This window comes from Salvelinus fontinalis, chromosome 6 (genome assembly GCF_029448725.1).
Source record: "Salvelinus fontinalis isolate EN_2023a chromosome 6, ASM2944872v1, whole genome shotgun sequence".
Lineage (NCBI taxonomy): Eukaryota > Metazoa > Chordata > Actinopteri > Salmoniformes > Salmonidae > Salvelinus > Salvelinus fontinalis.
In genome coordinates this window covers 39,079,115-39,097,930 of record NC_074670.1, presented here as the reverse complement: position 1 = coordinate 39,097,930, position 18,816 = coordinate 39,079,115, and the positions used below count along the sequence as shown (strand labels likewise).

Below are 18,816 nucleotides of genomic sequence, written 5' to 3'. Positions count from 1 at the left end.
ACCATGTGTGTCATATAACAAAAGCAAAACACTATACAGCCCAGGCCATTGCAAGTTCCTCTCCACTCTTTCATACCTGAATATTCTCACATACTGTACTCTGTATCCTTTTAGAGATCCAGGCATCTCGAATGTCCAATATAGGCTACAATCTCTGTTTAACTGATGAACTAAAAATATGTGTGCATCACCTCCAAGCGATGGAAGTTAACTTTAGGTGCAAAAGCAATTCCTGCACTAGTCCTGGCCTAGCCTGATTCTAATTGGGTATTTTCACAATATTTATGGTAACTGTCTCACTTGCCAATACTTATAACATACAAAAACCTTTGGTTGCAAAATAAAAAGTATGTAAATTATAATATTTACACAAAATGGTAAAGGCTATCACTAAACTATTATTTGCAGCTTTTGAATGATTCATTGTAGCCAGAAAGGCAAAAAGAGACCAACAACACAACTAATTATTGGACATTTAATACTTACCACTTTAAACGTGTCATGTATTATATTTTGAGTCAAAGTTGTGACTTAAACACTCACCAATTCGCACCATGTGAACATCACAGTTAAATGTTTTATGGGAGCGCGCCCACCACCCCTCGCCTGCCAACCAGTACCGCCCACATTGGTGATCTAGCCAATGAGCGCAAGCATCATCCTACTGTAGACACGTCCGATTGCTAAAGGCAATAGCTCATGATCATAGAACAGTAAACGCGCTACACGAGCGAGAAACGGAGGTGTATGACAAGATCTCCCTATTCTGCGCCTGGACGTCCTAACCTTGAAGAGAAACAAAGTCATAGTAAAATACATTTTAAAAATCAAGACAAGGAAAGGGAGACCGTTTCAAGGAGGATTGCTAACGGATCACTTTGCACCGGCAAACGCTCACACTACTCTGATCAATTTGTAATAACTCAGCCGCCGCTTTCACACGGTGAAGGCAATGCGTAAAGTTGCATTCAGAAGTTGGTGAAAGTTGTCATCCTGGTGAGCAGATAATAGGACGGAGATGTTCAGTCCATTATGGGGTTTCTAATGTGGATGTAGAATAGAAATCTTGGAAGAGTCTCCGGATGACCGACGCATTTTGGATGTTACCTTTCTTTGGGGCTATTCTCTGAGATTCCTTAGAGGCGGTTGCAATACAAAAAAATTAAAAAGGATTCCTCTCAGGTGGCACATCTGCCATGTTTGGATGGATTAGATTTTTACTATAACCAAGGTTATCAAGAAATTGTTGCATTTTTTCCCCCTGTTTTTTCTTTATTATTGTGTCTGATCCAAACGACAGCTGAAATTTTAGTACAACTGTCCAACTCACCTTCGGAATTACAATCATGAACATTGGCAGTTTTGTACAATTATTATTTGCAGCGCTGCTTCAGCTTCATTTGTATGCAGTTAAGGTGAGAATTATATTTAAATCGGAGGGGATCGGATGCGTCAGATGAATTAGGAATATAATGCTGTTCATGTTTCATTAATGAGGTGATCGCCCTTGTCTCTCAATCTCGTCACTTGCTGCTAGGTCCGTAGGTCACTTAAAATGTATTCACTTTCTGTGAATCATAGGCCTAAATAGAGGTTTTATGTAAATGTTGAATTGTTAATCCTGACGTTTGATATACATTTTGGTCCTTTTAGGAAAAAGTGTCATAGGCCTATCCAATTTACGCTGTATTTTCTATTATTATTAGGCTATTATATTATAACTTTTGAAAATGCACAATGCACCTGGCATTAATGTCAACAAAATAGTAGGATAGGCTAAATCGGAATTTTGAGTGATGTAAACGGGAAATGAGTTGCATCATTACACTAGCATAATCCAAAATCACGACAACGACATAATTCAATTGGATTCCTTTGTAATAAAATAACGACAACATAATGTCACTATTCCCACTGGGCACACACTGGTTGAACCAACGTGGAATAGAGGTTGAATTGATGTGTGTGTCCAGTGGGTTGATTCCAATATTGGCAATGTATTTGCTCTCATTTGTAGACTAGTCTACTGTAATGAAAAGCAAAGTCCAGACGACCTGTCTCTTGAGAGCGCAAGGATAGTGCAAACCTGTTGGCCCCTAACCGAATAGCCTAGCTGGTCGCAGAGGGTATAAAGTGTCAACATGTATTTCACTCCTTACTCAAGGCTAATAATATCCCGTTTCTATTAAACTTAGGCCTTGTTCATTAAAACATTCGCTCAAATGTTTATGATAATCAGTACAACCAGTAAACGCTAACAATGGGCAACCCACCTCACTGTCTTTCATCTATAAAATTAAATCGGCTTCTTTCTCACGCAATATTGAAGAGCTATTGCAACAGTCTACGTCAGGTGATACCGTGACTGAGGCGCTGCTGTGATGCCATTTTCTCTCTTCACTTGCCCATAGGCGGGAAAATATTCAATGAAGTAGGCTAGCTATCATAATAAAGGGGGAATGTATTAGACTCTTGCTGTATAATAAGCTAATCCCATACATTGATGCATGGCTTCATGACATACCAAAATGACTGTGCAATTACATTATGGAAATTATATATACATAATTCAGGGAGGCAAAACTGCATTGCCTTTTTAAAACGTGATGCATAGCCTACCATAGAAAAAATGTGCATGACATAGGATAAAACCTTAAGCTTGCTCTAATGGCTTACATGTTTGCATTTTTACAGACAGCACACATACCCAAGAACGGGGAGAAGAGTAAAAATGATGGTAAGTGCCGAATGTACAAATGTATTACAAGTGCAATATTGTAGAAGTTTATTCTCAGTGTTTACCTTTATTGGGGGATTTGGTGTGTGTATAGCCACCTAGTGGACATATTCTGAATCTGAATTTTCCCAGAGCAGACTTTTTCAAGTTTAGGCCTTCAATGAAAATTAGTTTTTGACAAATTGGCTGTTGCACATGGCTTTTGCACATGGCTATTGTCATAACAAAATCTTTACATTGTGTCAATGCTCCCTCTCTATCAGTGAGAGTACCTATGAGTATCATATAGGACCGAATTGTACTATATTGAAGTCTTAGTGGTCAGTCCCTGAGTGAAAGGCTTTACTTGGAATTACCATAAAAGTGTGTCTGATCCAAATAGTCTTCTATATGTTAACAGACAAGGTTACTGCATGAATTCAAGGCCACTGCTGAATTCATGTTTTATTTTGCCTTTTTCTTTCTCTTGTGATTTGGGAACATGGTAAACACATGGTCAGATTGTATCATTTATATTGGACAAAGCATGTATGCATGGTTATGTTTGTTTATTGACAGTGACAGAGTGTGTTTCACATGTTAGCTGTGTTCAAGGCTAGCCATGTTAGTCAATAGTGGACACAGACAGGTTACTCACTGTGATACGCCAGGGACTGGTCCTCAGCAGAGAAAACACGGAAATTGAATTGTGGATGTTTGTTATTCTCAGCACAAGGGCAGTGACTCCATTCCTCTTCTCTGACACCTGTGAGCGGCTTTTGACCTTCATTTCACACGCACGCACTCACACAGAGAGAGAGAGCAAGATACAGAGAACCTCCACCCTCTCTCGCTTCAGTTCTCACACACACAGTCCCGCATGTTAACAATACTTCCCCTCAAAACATACTCTCACTAAGACACACTCAATCTCAAAATACACACAGAGACAGAATATCCATATCCTCTACATCTCATCTCCCCTGCACCAACTACATCCCTTTGTGCCCCAGTAGAAGCATGCATGTTCCCCATTCACTATAACATTGTACCAGTATTCCGCCATCACAGCGATGGGTCACTACTCTCTCTCTCAAACATGATGACATGTTGATTAGCTTCCTGAGGCTTCTAAAGGAGTTTCAATATCAGTTTAATGAGAGTATAGCAAACTCTGTCCAGCCCAGCACTCCCCATCTATGATTCACATACCCATACACAAAGCAAGGAGTTGATTAAAACGTCACGGTTTATTTCTCCTATATGGATAAGTTATTAGTGTTTTAAAAGTAACCTTTTAGAGAATAGTCAAATACAGAATTTGAATTTGTAAATACAAAATATAATATTTAGATTTGTGGAGACAGAACAAATAGACTTAATAGTATATTTCCAACTATGGAAAGGTACAGTTATTCAAAGTATGACTGTCATTCAAATGACTATTGTAGAGCATAGAAAGGTTTTGTGACCAATGTTTAATGAGCAAAGGGTGAGGCGAATGGAAATACTCCACATGCATACCATTTACAAACACTCACACAGATTTACGCATGGGTTTAGATATATCCTATAGGATATGTAATCGATATAACGAGGGTGTATCTGGCACCACAGTATATTGCATTCATTCTAATATACATATTCTTGACGTTCTGCTTTCCCTCAGATTCCCCTCGATATTTTCTGTGAAGGGGAGTTGTCATTATATGTGGTTGTGTCTGTGGTGGAATGTGGTCAGAAGAGGCTATATTACTTGTCACCTAAATAGAATGTATTGGAGTCTTGCTGTGTAATAAGCTAATTCCATACATTGAAGCATGGCTTAATAACATACCAAAAATGATTATGCATGCAATTACATTATGGAAATTATATATACATAATTCAGGGAGGCAAAACTGCATTGCCTTTTTAAAACGTGATGCATAGCCTACCATGTCAAAAATGTGCATGACAGGCTAAGACGTCAAGCTTGCTCTAATGGGCTTACACACACACACATACTCACACAATCACTTTAAAACAAATGTTGCCTAGGTACTAGAACGCTGCTAGATAGAGTGTGAAGTAGCAGCTGTGCAGAGGGAGACTGTGGGGCTCCGCAGAGCCAGAACAGCACAGGGAGATGTGTTGGGCTGGTGACCTTGGGCTGTAGACTATGGCAGCGAGAAAGACAGACATCCCCCCCCCAACAGGCCTACATGCTGGCCTGGGCCTGGGCTTCTCCTCTGAGAGCAGGTGCTGGGAGGGATAAAAGGAGGTAGTGGACACTGCATCTGCTGACCAGGCAGGTCATCCAGGGGCTAGCAGCGGTGCATGGTTTGAGAAGGAGTAACAGCCAGCTACGGCAGGCAGTGGTGTTTCAGGATGTTGTAGCATTAGGACGTAACTAACCAGGCCGACTGGTTAAGGGGTGAGCTGCCGGGGGTCACATGTCAAAGGTGAACCCTGGCACCGCACAGCCTGAGGTCATGGGCTGCTCGGATGACCTGGGGGTCAGGAGGGGGACGGGGTCATTGGGAAACCAATCCATAGGATGGAGGGTGGGGGATTATTCTCGGATGGAGAAAGGTAGGGTTAGTCAGCATCTGACGATTTTTGGGTTGTATGTATATGGCGTGTGAGTGAGTTCAGATCAAATCAAATCAAATTTATTAGTCACATACACATGGTTAGCAGATGTTAATGCGAGTGTAGCGAAATGCTTGTGCTTCTGGTTCCGACAATGCAGTAATAACAACAAGTAATCTAACCTAACAATTCCGCAACTACTAATATGTAGATCATGTAGCTTAAACGTGTGGATGTGTTGTAATTGTCCCTGTCTGTGGGTTTGAATGTGTGGTGGTTTAGGGCTGGGCTGTATACCTTATTTGATGATATACCAGTATTGATGCAGGAACCGGTTTGGGTTTTTACTTTACCTTCTATACCGGTATTTGAATGTTTGGTTTGTTAAATGTGATATGCTATGTGTAATGTCAATTTTTATAGTTTACTTGCTACTTAAAAAAAAAAATGTTGAGTCATCTCTCTCCGGGCCACTTTCCACACAGACGTAGACACGCTCCCTGTCACTCAAGGAGCGCATTTGAGGTTAATCAACCACGAGACACTTGCGTTAAGTCTGCATGGTCGATGCAGCACCGTTAATTATAACAATGCTGTTTTCACTTTGCTTCTTAATATAAATCCACTAGCGTTCTATAATGACTCTATTAGTTTGTGTTTCCAACATCAGCAAACAGCTAGTTTGTCTTTTCTTCACAAGTTGCGCTAAATCTTGTGAGATGCTAATTGTTAGCCGCTAATGCTAATAGCTAGCTGATAAATGTACCGAGTAAGAGCAAACGTAGCTAGCTAATACAGCCTGATAATACCAGTGATGGTGTAGATCTAAAGCAGCATGTTGTTTGTGCAACAGTATCTTCTAAATCAAAGAGGAATATATTAGCTACATGAAGTAGCTAAGAGAAAACATGCAATGTAGCCAGCTTATAGGGTCCCCTAGGAAACAGTTATCAACACTTTAGTTCCTACCCTGTCACAATAACCTCCTCCCTGGCATTTTAATTCATTGTCATCTCAAACAACACTGTATTCAAAGTGCCAACTATTATATTCTAACTATAGAATTAGAACAGTCATTCTATTTCCATGATTCCAACAGTTTTGGAGTGCCCCTGGCTATCTGTAAATTAAAAAAACAAGAACATGGTGCCATCTGTTTTGCTTAATATAAGGAGTTTGAAATTATTTATACTCTTACTTTTGATACTTAAGTAGATTTTATCAATTACATTTACTTTTGATACACAGGTATATTTAAAACCAAATACTTTTAGACTTTTACTCAAGTAGTATTCTACTGGGTGACTTTTACTTGAGTCATTGTCTATTAAGGTATCAAAGCTTCTACTCAAGTATGACAATTGGGTACTTTCTCCACCACTACAACTGAGTGCAGGAAATGCAGAAATTATAAAAGTGCTGAAATTTGTTTTGGTTGAAGTTGAATTGAACAGTATAAAACAATAACAAAGGAGAAAGACCCATTGAAATCACTTAGAATGTATGTGTTGCCACCCTAGGATCACTCACTACTCATAAAGCAAATGTTAAACTTTTATTATTATCAAAAACTAAAAATACCGTCCATTTTTTTTTTTAAATAGCGTGATATAATATTTTGGCCATATCGCCCAGCCCTAGGTGGGCTTTAGACAGCTGTGAGCACATGCGCAGGTTTGACATGATTTTGTTTTGTTTTGCTGGGGGACATTAAGATCCTTGTCAGCACAATAGTCTTCTTTGTTGCATCTGAAGCCATATATATGTGGCTTTGTTTATCTGCTAAGCTGGCTTTAGTAATGGGAACCACTCAGGAAACAAATGCCTGTACCTTTTGACGACCACAAAGGCACACAAGTACTCTCTTCCACTGCCAAGCGGAACCAGAGCAGATGGGGGGGGATGACAGGGAAATAGGAAATAGAGGAGGCATGGAGAGTTAGGATAAAGGAGAAAAAGGCACACAACTGGGGAATGAGGGAGGAAAGAAGGATGAAAGAGAATGCATTGGAGAGTTTTACAATGTGGAGAGGTTGGATGTGCTGTACTCTACAGTATAGCAGTTTTGTGGTAGGGTTGCCACTGATGTTGCTGTCTTCTCCTCAAAGAATCTTACTGTTACTGACAGTTATCTATGGCACAGTGAGGATGAGAAGGAAGCAGTACTGATGTTCTCCCTCTGCTCTTCCTCCTGCAGTGGTCCCGTTCATGGACGTGTATAACAAGAGCATGTGTCGGACACGGGAGATGCTGGTGGACATCTTCCAGGAGTATCCAGATGAGATTGAGCACACCTACATCCCCTCGTGCGTGGTGCTCATGCGCTGCGCCGGATGCTGCAACGACGAGGCGCTCGAGTGTGTCCCCACGGAAACAAAAAATGTTACCATGGAGGTAAGCACCAACTCCAATTCTCGCCGGAACCGGTGAACAGGGGATTTGTTCAACCCTCTCTCTCTCCCCTCTCACTCTCATTCCATCTCTCTCCTATCACTTACAACCCCCTCTCTCTTCTGTATCTCTCGGTGTCCTTTCTCTCTTCCATTCCTCTTCTCACTGGTTATCTAGGTCTCTCTCTCTCTCTCTCTCTCTCTCTCATGCTTTGCTTTTCTCTCTGTCCCATGGAAAAAGTGAAGCAGCAGGGGCCTGGCATGTCAGCTATTTTGTTTACCCTTGCACACCCTGTTTACGCCCCTGTTTATGTGGTTGAAGTCTCTCTTGGCCACAGTCAGGAGTTAGGACTTACTGTTGGCATGAGCCTAGGGTGGAAAGGAATAAGCTATAGGAATGTGATACAGCACATACCTGGATATGGTGTCGGCCTATCTTCACCGACCGGTTAGCTACTAGTAGTCAGCTAGTAGTCAGACTGTGGCCACTATGTCAATGGTCAGAGCAATCACTCACTAAGAATCTCTGAGGTAGTAATGTTGCGGCAGAGGAATTTGGTTTGGGTGGATTGACCCTTTCTCAATGTGAATTTTAATGTTTCATATCTTATGTTTCTCTACAGGTAATACAAGTGAAACAGAGAGTATCGCAGCATAATTTTCAGTTAAGTTTCACAGAACATCGAAAGTGTGAATGCAGGTAAGAATCTTTTCTCAGGTCTATAATGATTTCAGGCTTCACTGTTTTGCTTACTGGTTAAAGGTCCAATGCAGCTGTTTTCATCTCAATATCAAATCATTTCTGGGGAATAATTAAGTACCTTACTGTGATTGTTTTCAATTTAAATGTTCAAAAAGAAACACAAATAGCTTCTTATTTTGCTATTACTGTTTGGGAGTGTTCTGAGTAGGGAGGTGAAAACTGAAAACTAGCTATTTTTGGCAGAGAGACTTGCAAATCTCTTTCTTATTGGTCTATTAACTAATTATTTAGGCCAAAACTCCCACCCACCAAAACAGGCTGACATTTCAGCCGGTCTTTTCAAACAGCTCTTACACTAAAAGGGCATTATCATAATTTTTTACAATTTTACAGTATTGTTCCAACCTCATAGTGTGGAAATATATATAAAACATAGGAAATCATGTTTTTGACTGCACTGGGCCTTTAATAAAAAGCTAAATATAAAGCTAAAGTTTTTGTTCTCTATTTTCCTCTTAATTTCAGACCAAAGCCAGAAGTTAAGACAAAGAAAGAAAAGTAAGTACATGTTTTGCGTTGTTATTGTTGAGTTATTTGTGGGACGAGGGGAGGGAGCTGTCTGTGTTCAGTTTGGCTTCCACTCTGATATTCAAACTGTCAAAACAACTCTATCTGCCAGCCCCAAAATATCTGAATATTTTGATTGACCAGTTTCCCAACCAATCATCAACCCGTTCCCACAGACACTTTAACTTAACACAGAGGGCTGGGACCTAATCCTCCCGGACCAATAAGTATTCATGTATTCAGTATTCCTCATTTTGATTGGCAACATGCAGATGAGAAGAAGCCAGCTGGACACTGTGGTACCAGCAACAATGTGGGGTAGCACTAATGCTAATAGTAATGGTGAAGCTACAGTATCTTTTACCCCTGCTGCACTGAGAAGTCAGCAGCTGCACTGAGAAGTCAGCAGCTGCCCTGCTCCTGCTGATAGGACTGAGTCGATCATTTTAAAGGGTGGTGAGAGGAAGTGTTAGGTTGCCTTCTACAAGTGATTGGGATTATCAGCACCTCATAGGCTCCTACACCACACCACATAGCCCTGTCTCTCTCTTTTTAACATAGCGAAGAAGGGGAGGAGAGGAGAGGCCTAGTTCTCCATGTTCCCTTCACACCTTTTGGGAGTTAGAGGACTAGCAGCACACCTTGTGGGAAAAACAGCCTCTCTTCTCTATCTTTACTGGTGCTGATAAGCTCTTTTTTTACGGGGTTTGTTTCAGTTTGTCGTCCTCCCAGGGTCTGTTTGTTTTATTTTCGGTTGGTTTAGTGCTTTACTGTGTGGCTGTAACAGTTGGGTTGAGGTAGTTAGCTAGCGCCAGACCACCCGCGACTGGCCGGGCTGCCCAGCAGCCTTCTTCTTAGCTCCAGTTGCTCATGCCTGACCCTCGGCCCTCGTGGCTACTTCCACACTGTAATCATTGCAACAGGTGTCATTCAGTTCACCCATTTTTTTTTTTAAAGTTGTAAATAGTGGATGAGCCTGGAGACGGAGACGCAGTGGACGTGGTTAGTTACAGGCAGTGTGGAGGGAGGGAAACAGACTGACTGTCAGTGTTGATGCAGGGGTGTGTGTGTGTGAGACGCGTGTGTGTGTGTGCATGTCTTTAGCCACCTCAGTTGCAGCTGGCACGTCAGAGGACGTCCCTTGTTTTAATTGGATAAGAACCACGCAGGGTTAAAGCCCCATGGATCAGTGGAAGAGAGATGGGATCATGTTAGCTACCTGAGAGGGCTAAATCAAATCCATTTGTCATGAGGCTGAGCTGAGCCTTGTCCCTGCGCTGTGCCACACACACCTCTGCCTGCCACCCAGCACGTAGGCAGACAGCTCACCCTAGCCAGGCCAGGGTGGGGTGCAGGGAAAAGACAGGCCATTCATGAGCTCAGCCATACCCTCAGTCATTCACTCAAATGCATACTGTACATAATACTAAAGACCAGGTATTCCCAAACTGGGGTACACGTGCAATGCCGTCGGGGGCACGACAAAGATTACATTTGTTTAATAAATAAATGATTATTATTTTATTTGTATTATTCTTCACACTTTCATCAAACAGTCCATTTATATTTTCCAACGGGGCTATACATTTGGCTAAGGTTTTTTTTCTTGCCTGAGTAGCCTCGTTTCACTGCCAAAAATAAAATGAAACCATCTAGTGTTCAGCGAAATAACAACACAATGTCAAATACATGTAGCCTAGTCAAATAATGAACATCTAATCACATTAACCGTTACTCTCTCATGGGAATTCCACTAACGGTCTGTATGTAGCCAAACGTAGCTGCTGCTCATTCCATTTATCTCGAAAATGTATAAATGCTTTTTAAAAAGTATGGCCCATAGAGACACATACCAGCTCTACTGGTATAACCAGCAGTACTACACCTGTCGGCGACACAAGTTGTTCTGCTTCCACGAGCACATCCAATGCTAGCATCAGTAATTCTACATTTATTGTTAGCCCAGCTAGCTCTTTGTCACTTCCTACGAGCCGGGTTGTGACGACAACTCACACTCATTCTTATGTTTAATACATTTATCGTATAGCGTGTGTGTGGCAGGCTTACAATGATGGCAACTGGTGCTAGAGAGGGGTACGCAGCTGGAGGTAGAATGTTTGAAAGGGTACGGGACTATAAAAAGTTTGGGAACCACTGCTCTAGACACATACTTGGGGCTCTATTTTAACAAACCTAACGCGATGGTAAATATAAGCGCAGGATGTAGCGCTATAGGTTTAGTGGCTTAAATGGCTTACAGAAACGAAATAACAAATGAAGACCTATCTTTGCTAAATATGTTAACTTTAACCCATTTGCAGTCCACATTGTTCTAAGTAATTGTATGGCTTAATAGCATTCACATTTAGGGGCTAGGCCTACTGTAAATAGCATTTTAGCAGAGCACGGACATGCCAAACATTGTCAATAAGCAATATTAAATTCATTATGGATTTGGCCTACAAAGAGAACGAATAGTTATAATCAAATTCTAAACAAAACAAGCAATCTTATTAGAATGCTTGTTTTTCTTTTAATGTTATTAATGTTAATTATATCATAAAATCTGCAGGAGAAAAAGAAACACATTGCTATTGAACCAGCCTTCGTTATAGTAGGCTTAAGAAAGGGCTTGGGTTTTGAACATATGAAACAGAAAACAGGCAATTGTTATAGGTTACAGATAACTTCTAAATACGAGGTTCATCGGTATTCAATGAGGTTCTCAGCTCTCGTTTCATGATGGGCATGACACATCATGGAGAAGGGTTTACACACATCCAAAATTGGACCTGCATGGCTAAAATAATGTGGACCTACTTACAATGCATAGATAACAAGGGAATGTCAGCTCACTGTTTTACTCCTTTCAAACTTTATATTTTAATAAAGTTTTGGTGATTAAGATTTATTTCCAGGTTATCTCAGGAGCCAAACCCTTTATCGACAGTCTTGACTACTTCACGATTGCATTGGGCAGGACTAAAAAAAGTCTTAATTGAGAGGAGGGGAGGCTATACTTGATTTTTAACCAAATAAAACAAAATGTTTTTTTTTATGTTTCTATATACAAAGTATACAGGAACATTAGGCTACTCTTGTTCCATGCGCATATTGGCAGTGTGCATCACTGAGTTTCCTCTGTCAACATTCATGCCATAACCAACTGCGTTACCGCTAAAACCAGCTTTTGGTTGGTCTTAAATATCCCTACCAGCGCTGCCTGAAATTAGCACTTTGGATCATGTTTTTAAGGACACGCCTAAAATATTTCCACCCCTTCCATCTTGGCGCAAGCGTGCTGATATAAAACGGGTACATTTTCAAATCTGGCGTTAGGGCCGGAAAATGCAAGTGCGCTAGTTTTTACATGACGGAATTGCAAACTAAAGCGCATTTCACAGTAGTACTGCCTTAATGCCAGCCGAAAATAGAACTCTTGATATGCATAGACTGATTTACAAAGGCAACAGTGGATGTATTTACATTGACACACGCATTTACATTGAGACACACACACATATACACACACACACGCGTTCAAACAGGGATCGATCCCACTGCTAGATTAGAAGGGAGATGCCCGACTTGATTGATTGTCTCCTCTTTGGCCTAACCTCTATTGATTGAACTCTGTATGATTGCCCCTGCCTCCACTTAGGTGTCTTTTCTCTTTTGCCCTGTTCTCTATTTTCTAGGGGCAATGACCAAAAGAGAAAGAGAAAGAAAGAGAGAGACACTGGCACGATGAGGTCTGAGGCCTATGCCAGCGCCTCTTCTGTGGCGTGTCTGCACATGGGCACTATGTCTCTCTTGATGGTTGGCTTGATTTTGGAGGAACTTGTTTGGATCTTGTAAAATGCAAACCTCTTTTTGTTTGGAATGAGGAGGCTCCATTTTTTTAAAGAAACGTTTTTTTTTTGTCTGACGTATGCACCACTTAAGTCCATGGCGAGGGCAGTAATGTGAAGTTGACGTGAGTGAGAACTGTCAGGTAATGATGATGTCTGTATGAAGCATGGCTGTCTACCACCCCTCACTAATCCATGGCAGCAGGGTCGATGCCATGTTGAGTCTACATGCTGCTAGGAGTTTGTTCTCTGTTTCTCTGTTGCCTTTTGTTTTAGCAGATAGGTGGATGAACCAACACTATTGTCTTAAATTTCTACCACAATAGTGTCAATTGGTTTGGTTACTTTAAGTACAGACAGGCTTGGCTCAGGTTATGTTTGGTTAGAGTTATTGTCACCTTGATTGGTACCCCCGAAAAGGGCTGCTTTGGGTTGCTTTGTTCATGCTTTTAGACGGGAAGGTCTTGAACGTGACGCAGGCGTGATCTGACCTCACGTAGCTAGTAGAAATACGGCCAACTGAGTTGTCTGAGACAAAGCGTAGCTTCATCTCGTCTGATGCATGACAGCACTCCCCTGTCTCTGTCCTTGTTTTGTCTCACATGTTCACCTCGATAAAAGATACTGCATCTTTAAGCACCAGCGACGGCATCTACTTTGACTTTGAACTAGGCTTGTGAAAATAATACGATTAGATTGTCTTTGATCTGTATTTTATAATCCTTACATTGTGCCCGAGCCTGCGCTTACTCAGCCAAGCCATCATTCTAATGTCATCCTAACATCCCATTAATTTGTGGCAATCATGTGAGCATGTCTGTAGGGTAATTGTAGTGGGAAATATAGGCAGATTTTTGGGAGGAATGGGTTTTTAAAGATGGCTGCTCCCTTGTGAGCATGTCATTGGATGGATCGGGAAGCAAATGCTATGTGTTCTTTGTTTCTGCTGTGGACTTTACCTTATCACCTGCACCTGTTTTGTGTGTGTGTGTGTGTGTGTGTGTGTGTGTGTGTGTGTGTGTGTGTGTGTGTGTGTGTGTGTGTGTGTGTGTGTGTGTGTGTGTGTGTGTGTGTGTGTGTGTGTGTGTGTGTGTGTGTGTGTGTGTGTGTGTGTGTGTGTGTGTATACAGGATCATGTGTGTATAAGTGCAAATGTTCTCATTCAATGTTGCTTTTCATAGACCCAATCACACATGTGCTTGTCATGCCATTAGAGAGGATGAATGAAAGAGTGTGTGAGTGTATGCAAGCATGATGAGGCCCATGTGTGTAGAAAAGTCTACATGTGCTCTCTTTCTAACCCGATCACAATGCTCCACAACCTCAAACAACTTTCACACCACCCAGCGGCTGCAGAAGTATTGAGCTAATGTTGCTCAAATGTTTGTCCAATGTTGGTGTGTTGGGACGGGGGCTCTATAGCTGGATACGCTCTATAGCTTAGACCTCTCTCTCTCCCTTTTTGCTTCCCTTGCAGCCACTGTGAGCCTTGCTCAGAGAGAAGAAAGCGCTTGTTTGTGCAGGACCCTCTCACCTGTAAATGTTCCTGCAAATTCACACAATTAGACTGCAAGTCCAGACAACTTCAGTTAAACGAAAGAACTTGCAGGTTTGTTTACGAAATATTATGATAAACATCGTGACTTGATCTATAATCCATTCATCTACATCCATCCACCTGTTTGCACTTCTGTCACTTGCTTGATTTTCTTTCTCCTGCTGAGAAAGGCATGCTTCTCACTTGCTTATAGAATATGTTTTTGTTTGTATAGAGAATTGTGTGGGACTATATTTGCTTGTACGTGTGTTTGTATTGTCTGTTGTCGTGCGTAATATTCTGATACTCTTCTTAACATCATCCTTGATGTTAGAACTGTGACTCTATTATCGTGTGTTCTATAAAGGTAGTATATTATAGCTAGCTAGTGTAGTGTATTCCCTTTGCATGGTAGACACTTAAACTAGACAATACACAAAAAACAGCCCATTTCTCGCTTTAGATTCCCTTTATATTAATGCAGTATCTATATTATATATACTAAATTCTAGCACCAAGCAAGATGTGTGTAGGGGGTTGGGTTTTATGTGTGTGAGACAGTCCACACCATATTTGGTCAGTCTGTAGTAATGCCCATTTATTCTGACCCACACTTATCATCCTACTTATCATCTCCCAACATAGTCTCCTTATCTCTTTCCCATCACTACATGGATATATATAACCATCTGCGTAGGAGGGGAATTTTAGCGTCCATTGTTGTTTTTAACTTCGACCAGTCTTGATCACACAAATGGACAGACATGTTTATAAGTCAGCACAGTACAGGACTCAAGACAGAACTAACTCATGCATGACACTAACACTCAAAGGGAAAGTGTTTCCCTTGGTTCGTAACCGTGAACCCAACAGGCTCTTAATTGAGTGAATGTAGAGCTGGTGTCCATGCTGCTCGTTTCTAATGGTCCTACTCATAACTCCTACGAGGCGAAGCCCTAAACTCAATTACTAATCGGGGATTAAAACTCCATCTCCATTGGTTGCAAATAACGTCTGTATTCAGTCAGTGGCCCAATGGAGATCTGACTGCTTCCGGTGAAACTCCCACAAGGCCCTGTGTTGATGACCTCCCTTGACACTACTATATACATCCCTGACCTTTGAACCTTAGGGGCCCCCCACACAGTGTGCTGGATTTAGAGAGCCACACATGAGTGGGGTGACCAGCAACATGATTCCAATTGGTCATGGGTCAGAGGAGGAAGAGGGAGGGGCTGCAGGAGTTTTCCACATTTGCGGTAATGTGATTGGCTCAAGGCTACACCCCTGCTGGGAGGAGGATTTGTTGCCCATTTTCTAACCTACTGTCTGTCATGTCTTGTCATCCACAGATGTGACAAACCAAGGAGATGAGGAGAGGGAGAGGGGGACAATGAAAATGAAGGAATATTTTCTTGGCACAGCACTTTGAAACCTGAGGACGCATTCCCTGGATGGACAGAAAATGACAACGCAAGAAAGAACGAGCAAGAGTGAACGATGGAGAGAGACTGAGATAACAACATGCCGTTGTATATTTCTAAGATATATATATTCTAAAAGGACAATGACAATGTGTATTGCTGCTATAAAAAATGAGACATTATAAAGTGAACGAATGCGCCACTGTCTGGCGTGTGAATGGGACAAATGTTTAGTTTCCAGGGTGTTTGGGCCTTCGCGTGGATAGGACTGAGAGTTTTTGTCAGAATACATTTTATTTTATGTAACACTTCACTGGATGTTGGTCTGCTGTGGATATGAGTTTCTTAAATATATCTATATAAAAACGAAGCGAAATTTTGACCATAACTTCACTGAGGGGTGCAACGGGAACATGGTTCTCCTCAGACCTCTGAAGGTCTGGAGAACTGTCAGAAGGCATAACTATTTCCTCTATGGTGTTAAGTTTTTGTCACCACCGTATCGACTAACACCAGATAGGACTCGGTGTGACAATACTTCTAAAGGGATATTAAATGTAGGTATATATGGAGACGAGAGAATACTGAACTTGATTCCATCTTCCGCCAAGGAACAGTGGCATTCAACTCACCACTGTCAAAATCAATGATCTCTATTTGCTTTGTTTAATGTCTTCATTTGTTTTCCAAAGATATAATTGCACACATACATGAAAGAATAGTCCATTATGGAAAAAAATAACGATCTGTATATACTTACCTAATATCCCTTTGTCTAGTACACTACATCTAATTTATAATGCTAGAATATTTTCAGTTTTCTGTGCATTTAATTTATATATTTATATACAGTGTTATGGTTGATATTGATATTACTTCTTCACCTGGCAATGTTATCACCAATCTGTTTGGCCATGGAAAACATTGAAAACTGTAGACGTATTTCTTTTTTTTTAAAGAAGGGGAAAAAGAACAGAAAGATAAAACTTCAACATTCCTGAAAATTAGATACTGTATGTTTTTTTGGGGCTAGAGGGGCTGGTAGCATGTGTCTTGATTTTGTTACAAACAAACCCTGCCACAAACATGTTTGTGAAAAGACGCACAGCCAACGTTGCAGTTTTAAGCTCGAGTCGGGACACGTGTTTTTGCACTTGAGTGCCCGAAGACACGTCATGAGGAGGACTGAGGGCGTCTCACTGACCTTTGTCATCTTGGGCAAACTCCACAGTGAGAGACTGAGACTCTGGCCAGCCCAGTTTAGGCCAGAACATGACTTGGTATAGTGGGGAACCAGGAGCAGTAGAAGGAGATGATGCTCTCTGCCCTTTTATGAAAAAAAGAAACATTCTATTTGTATGTCAGTGTCAGAAATGCTTTTTTGTTTGTTGTATCATGCACAGACACATTTTTAGTATATTTTCACATTAATATATTTATTGGTGCTGTAAAATTATCCATTTTACAGTAGTAACATCTTTTTTTTGTTTTTAGTGTAACTATTAACTATATTTATTTAGAAAATATATTGTTTTTTATTAAACAGAAAATGCAGTTCTCTTTGGAAGCCTATCTTTTCAACTGTTTTGAAATTACCTCTGACATTTGGATCAATCTAAAATAATTTGATCAAGTAACAATACAACACAATCCTACTTTATTAATCATTCCTAAGCCAATTGATAAGGCATCATAAGAGTACAAGACTACATTAAAATACATGCAATGCAACATACAGGTATCTGAGAAAATAAAGGAAACACCAACATAAAGTGTCTTAATAGGGCGTTGGGCCACCACAAGCCAGAACAGGTTTACTGCACCCTGGCATAGATGCTACAGTTGTCTGGAACTCTATTGGAGGGATGCAACACCATTCTTCCACGCAAAATTCCATCATTTGGTGTTTGGTTGATGGTGGTGTCAAATGCTGTCTCAGGTGCCACTCCAGAATCTCCCATAAGTATTCAATTGAGTTGAGACCTGGTGACTGAGACAACCATTACATCGTTTTCATGCTCATCAAACCATTCAGTGACCTGTGGATGGGAGGATTGTCATCCTATGGGGGCATAGCCATGGTTTCCAAAATAATGGCTGAAATAATGGCCTGCCCAGCATGACCCAAAGCATAATGGGATGCTAATTGCTTAATTAACTCATAAACCACACCTGTGTGAAAGCACCTGCTTTCAATATACTTTGTATTCCTCATTTACTGTACTCAAGTGTTTCCATTACTTTGGCAGTTACCTGTATGTAGGCCTACATTCATAAAGATTCAGAAATTACATTACATTAAGCACTGATGCAATACAAAGTGCAATACAGTTCCTGGAAGTTGACATTTTTCCCACAATGCCCCAAATGGAACCATAGGTCTCATGGTCCTTTGCATGATCAAAATAGGTCCAACTGGTGCTTAAACCATAAAATTAATATTTAAACAAAAGAAGCCACAAAAGGTTTTGATCTATTCATACTTAACAGTACATGAAGGGCAGATGTACATAAAAAAGTGATAGATTCACTTGGGGTTCGATTCAATCCGTATCGCAGAAGTTCCGTGCTATAGCGTGATTGAAATGTAAAGGTAATTTCTGATTGAGCCAACATATGCAGTGTTTACCGTGAATGCAGTTCTTGTAAACATTACCTTTACATTACAATCACGCTATAGCACTATAGCCCTTGTTTAAGTAGTCAACACCTCAACACAACTTACAATGAACAACAGAGGAGAAGAAAATAAACTCCCTATTAATGTCAGAACCGAGCATTGACTTTGTGCCATATTTCAAATAATTTACCCAAATTGTTCACAAAGAATCTCTGAAACAGTGGAGTTTTGTTTGTCATGAGTGGTTTGTGATTTTTAAACCGAACCTCTCTAATTAGAATCCAAAAATACAAATGGCTATGTGGTTATGTCATTTCATGCATTCTACCTCCACTAAGAAAAGATTAGCAGTGGCTCTCTCTTAAAATAAACCCCAGAGAGAGCGGGAGGAAGGAGGAAGGAGGAAGGAGGGAGCCTATTGTCTTGGATTTTAT

At 40.8% G+C, this 18,816-nt stretch overlaps 1 protein-coding gene across 3 annotated transcripts; it reads left to right on the top strand.

Moving 5' to 3' along the window:
- The first annotated feature begins 681 nt into the window (after positions 1-681).
- LOC129857811 (vascular endothelial growth factor A-A) lies at positions 682-17,322 on the top strand. 3 transcript variants are annotated; one of them, XR_008759943.1, is made up of 7 exons: positions 682-1,415; positions 2,695-2,737; positions 7,488-7,684; positions 8,304-8,380; positions 8,909-8,941; positions 12,649-12,944; positions 14,279-14,359. XR_008759943.1 is itself a non-coding variant. In XM_055926406.1 (7 exons), exons 1-7 carry the CDS (start codon positions 1,347-1,349, stop codon positions 15,710-15,712), a joined length of 573 nt encoding a protein of 190 aa, XP_055782381.1. In that variant the 5' UTR covers positions 685-1,346; the 3' UTR covers positions 15,713-17,322. The 3 variants fall into 3 exon arrangements, 2 of the variants coding, with proteins under 2 accessions (XP_055782381.1, XP_055782382.1); XM_055926406.1 differs by lacking the exon at positions 12,649-12,944 and adding an exon at positions 15,691-17,322 and having other exon boundaries at positions 685-1,415; positions 14,279-14,410; XM_055926407.1 differs by lacking the exons at positions 12,649-12,944; positions 14,279-14,359 and adding an exon at positions 15,691-17,322 and having other exon boundaries at positions 685-1,415.
- The last annotated feature ends 1,494 nt before the right edge of the window (positions 17,323-18,816 follow it).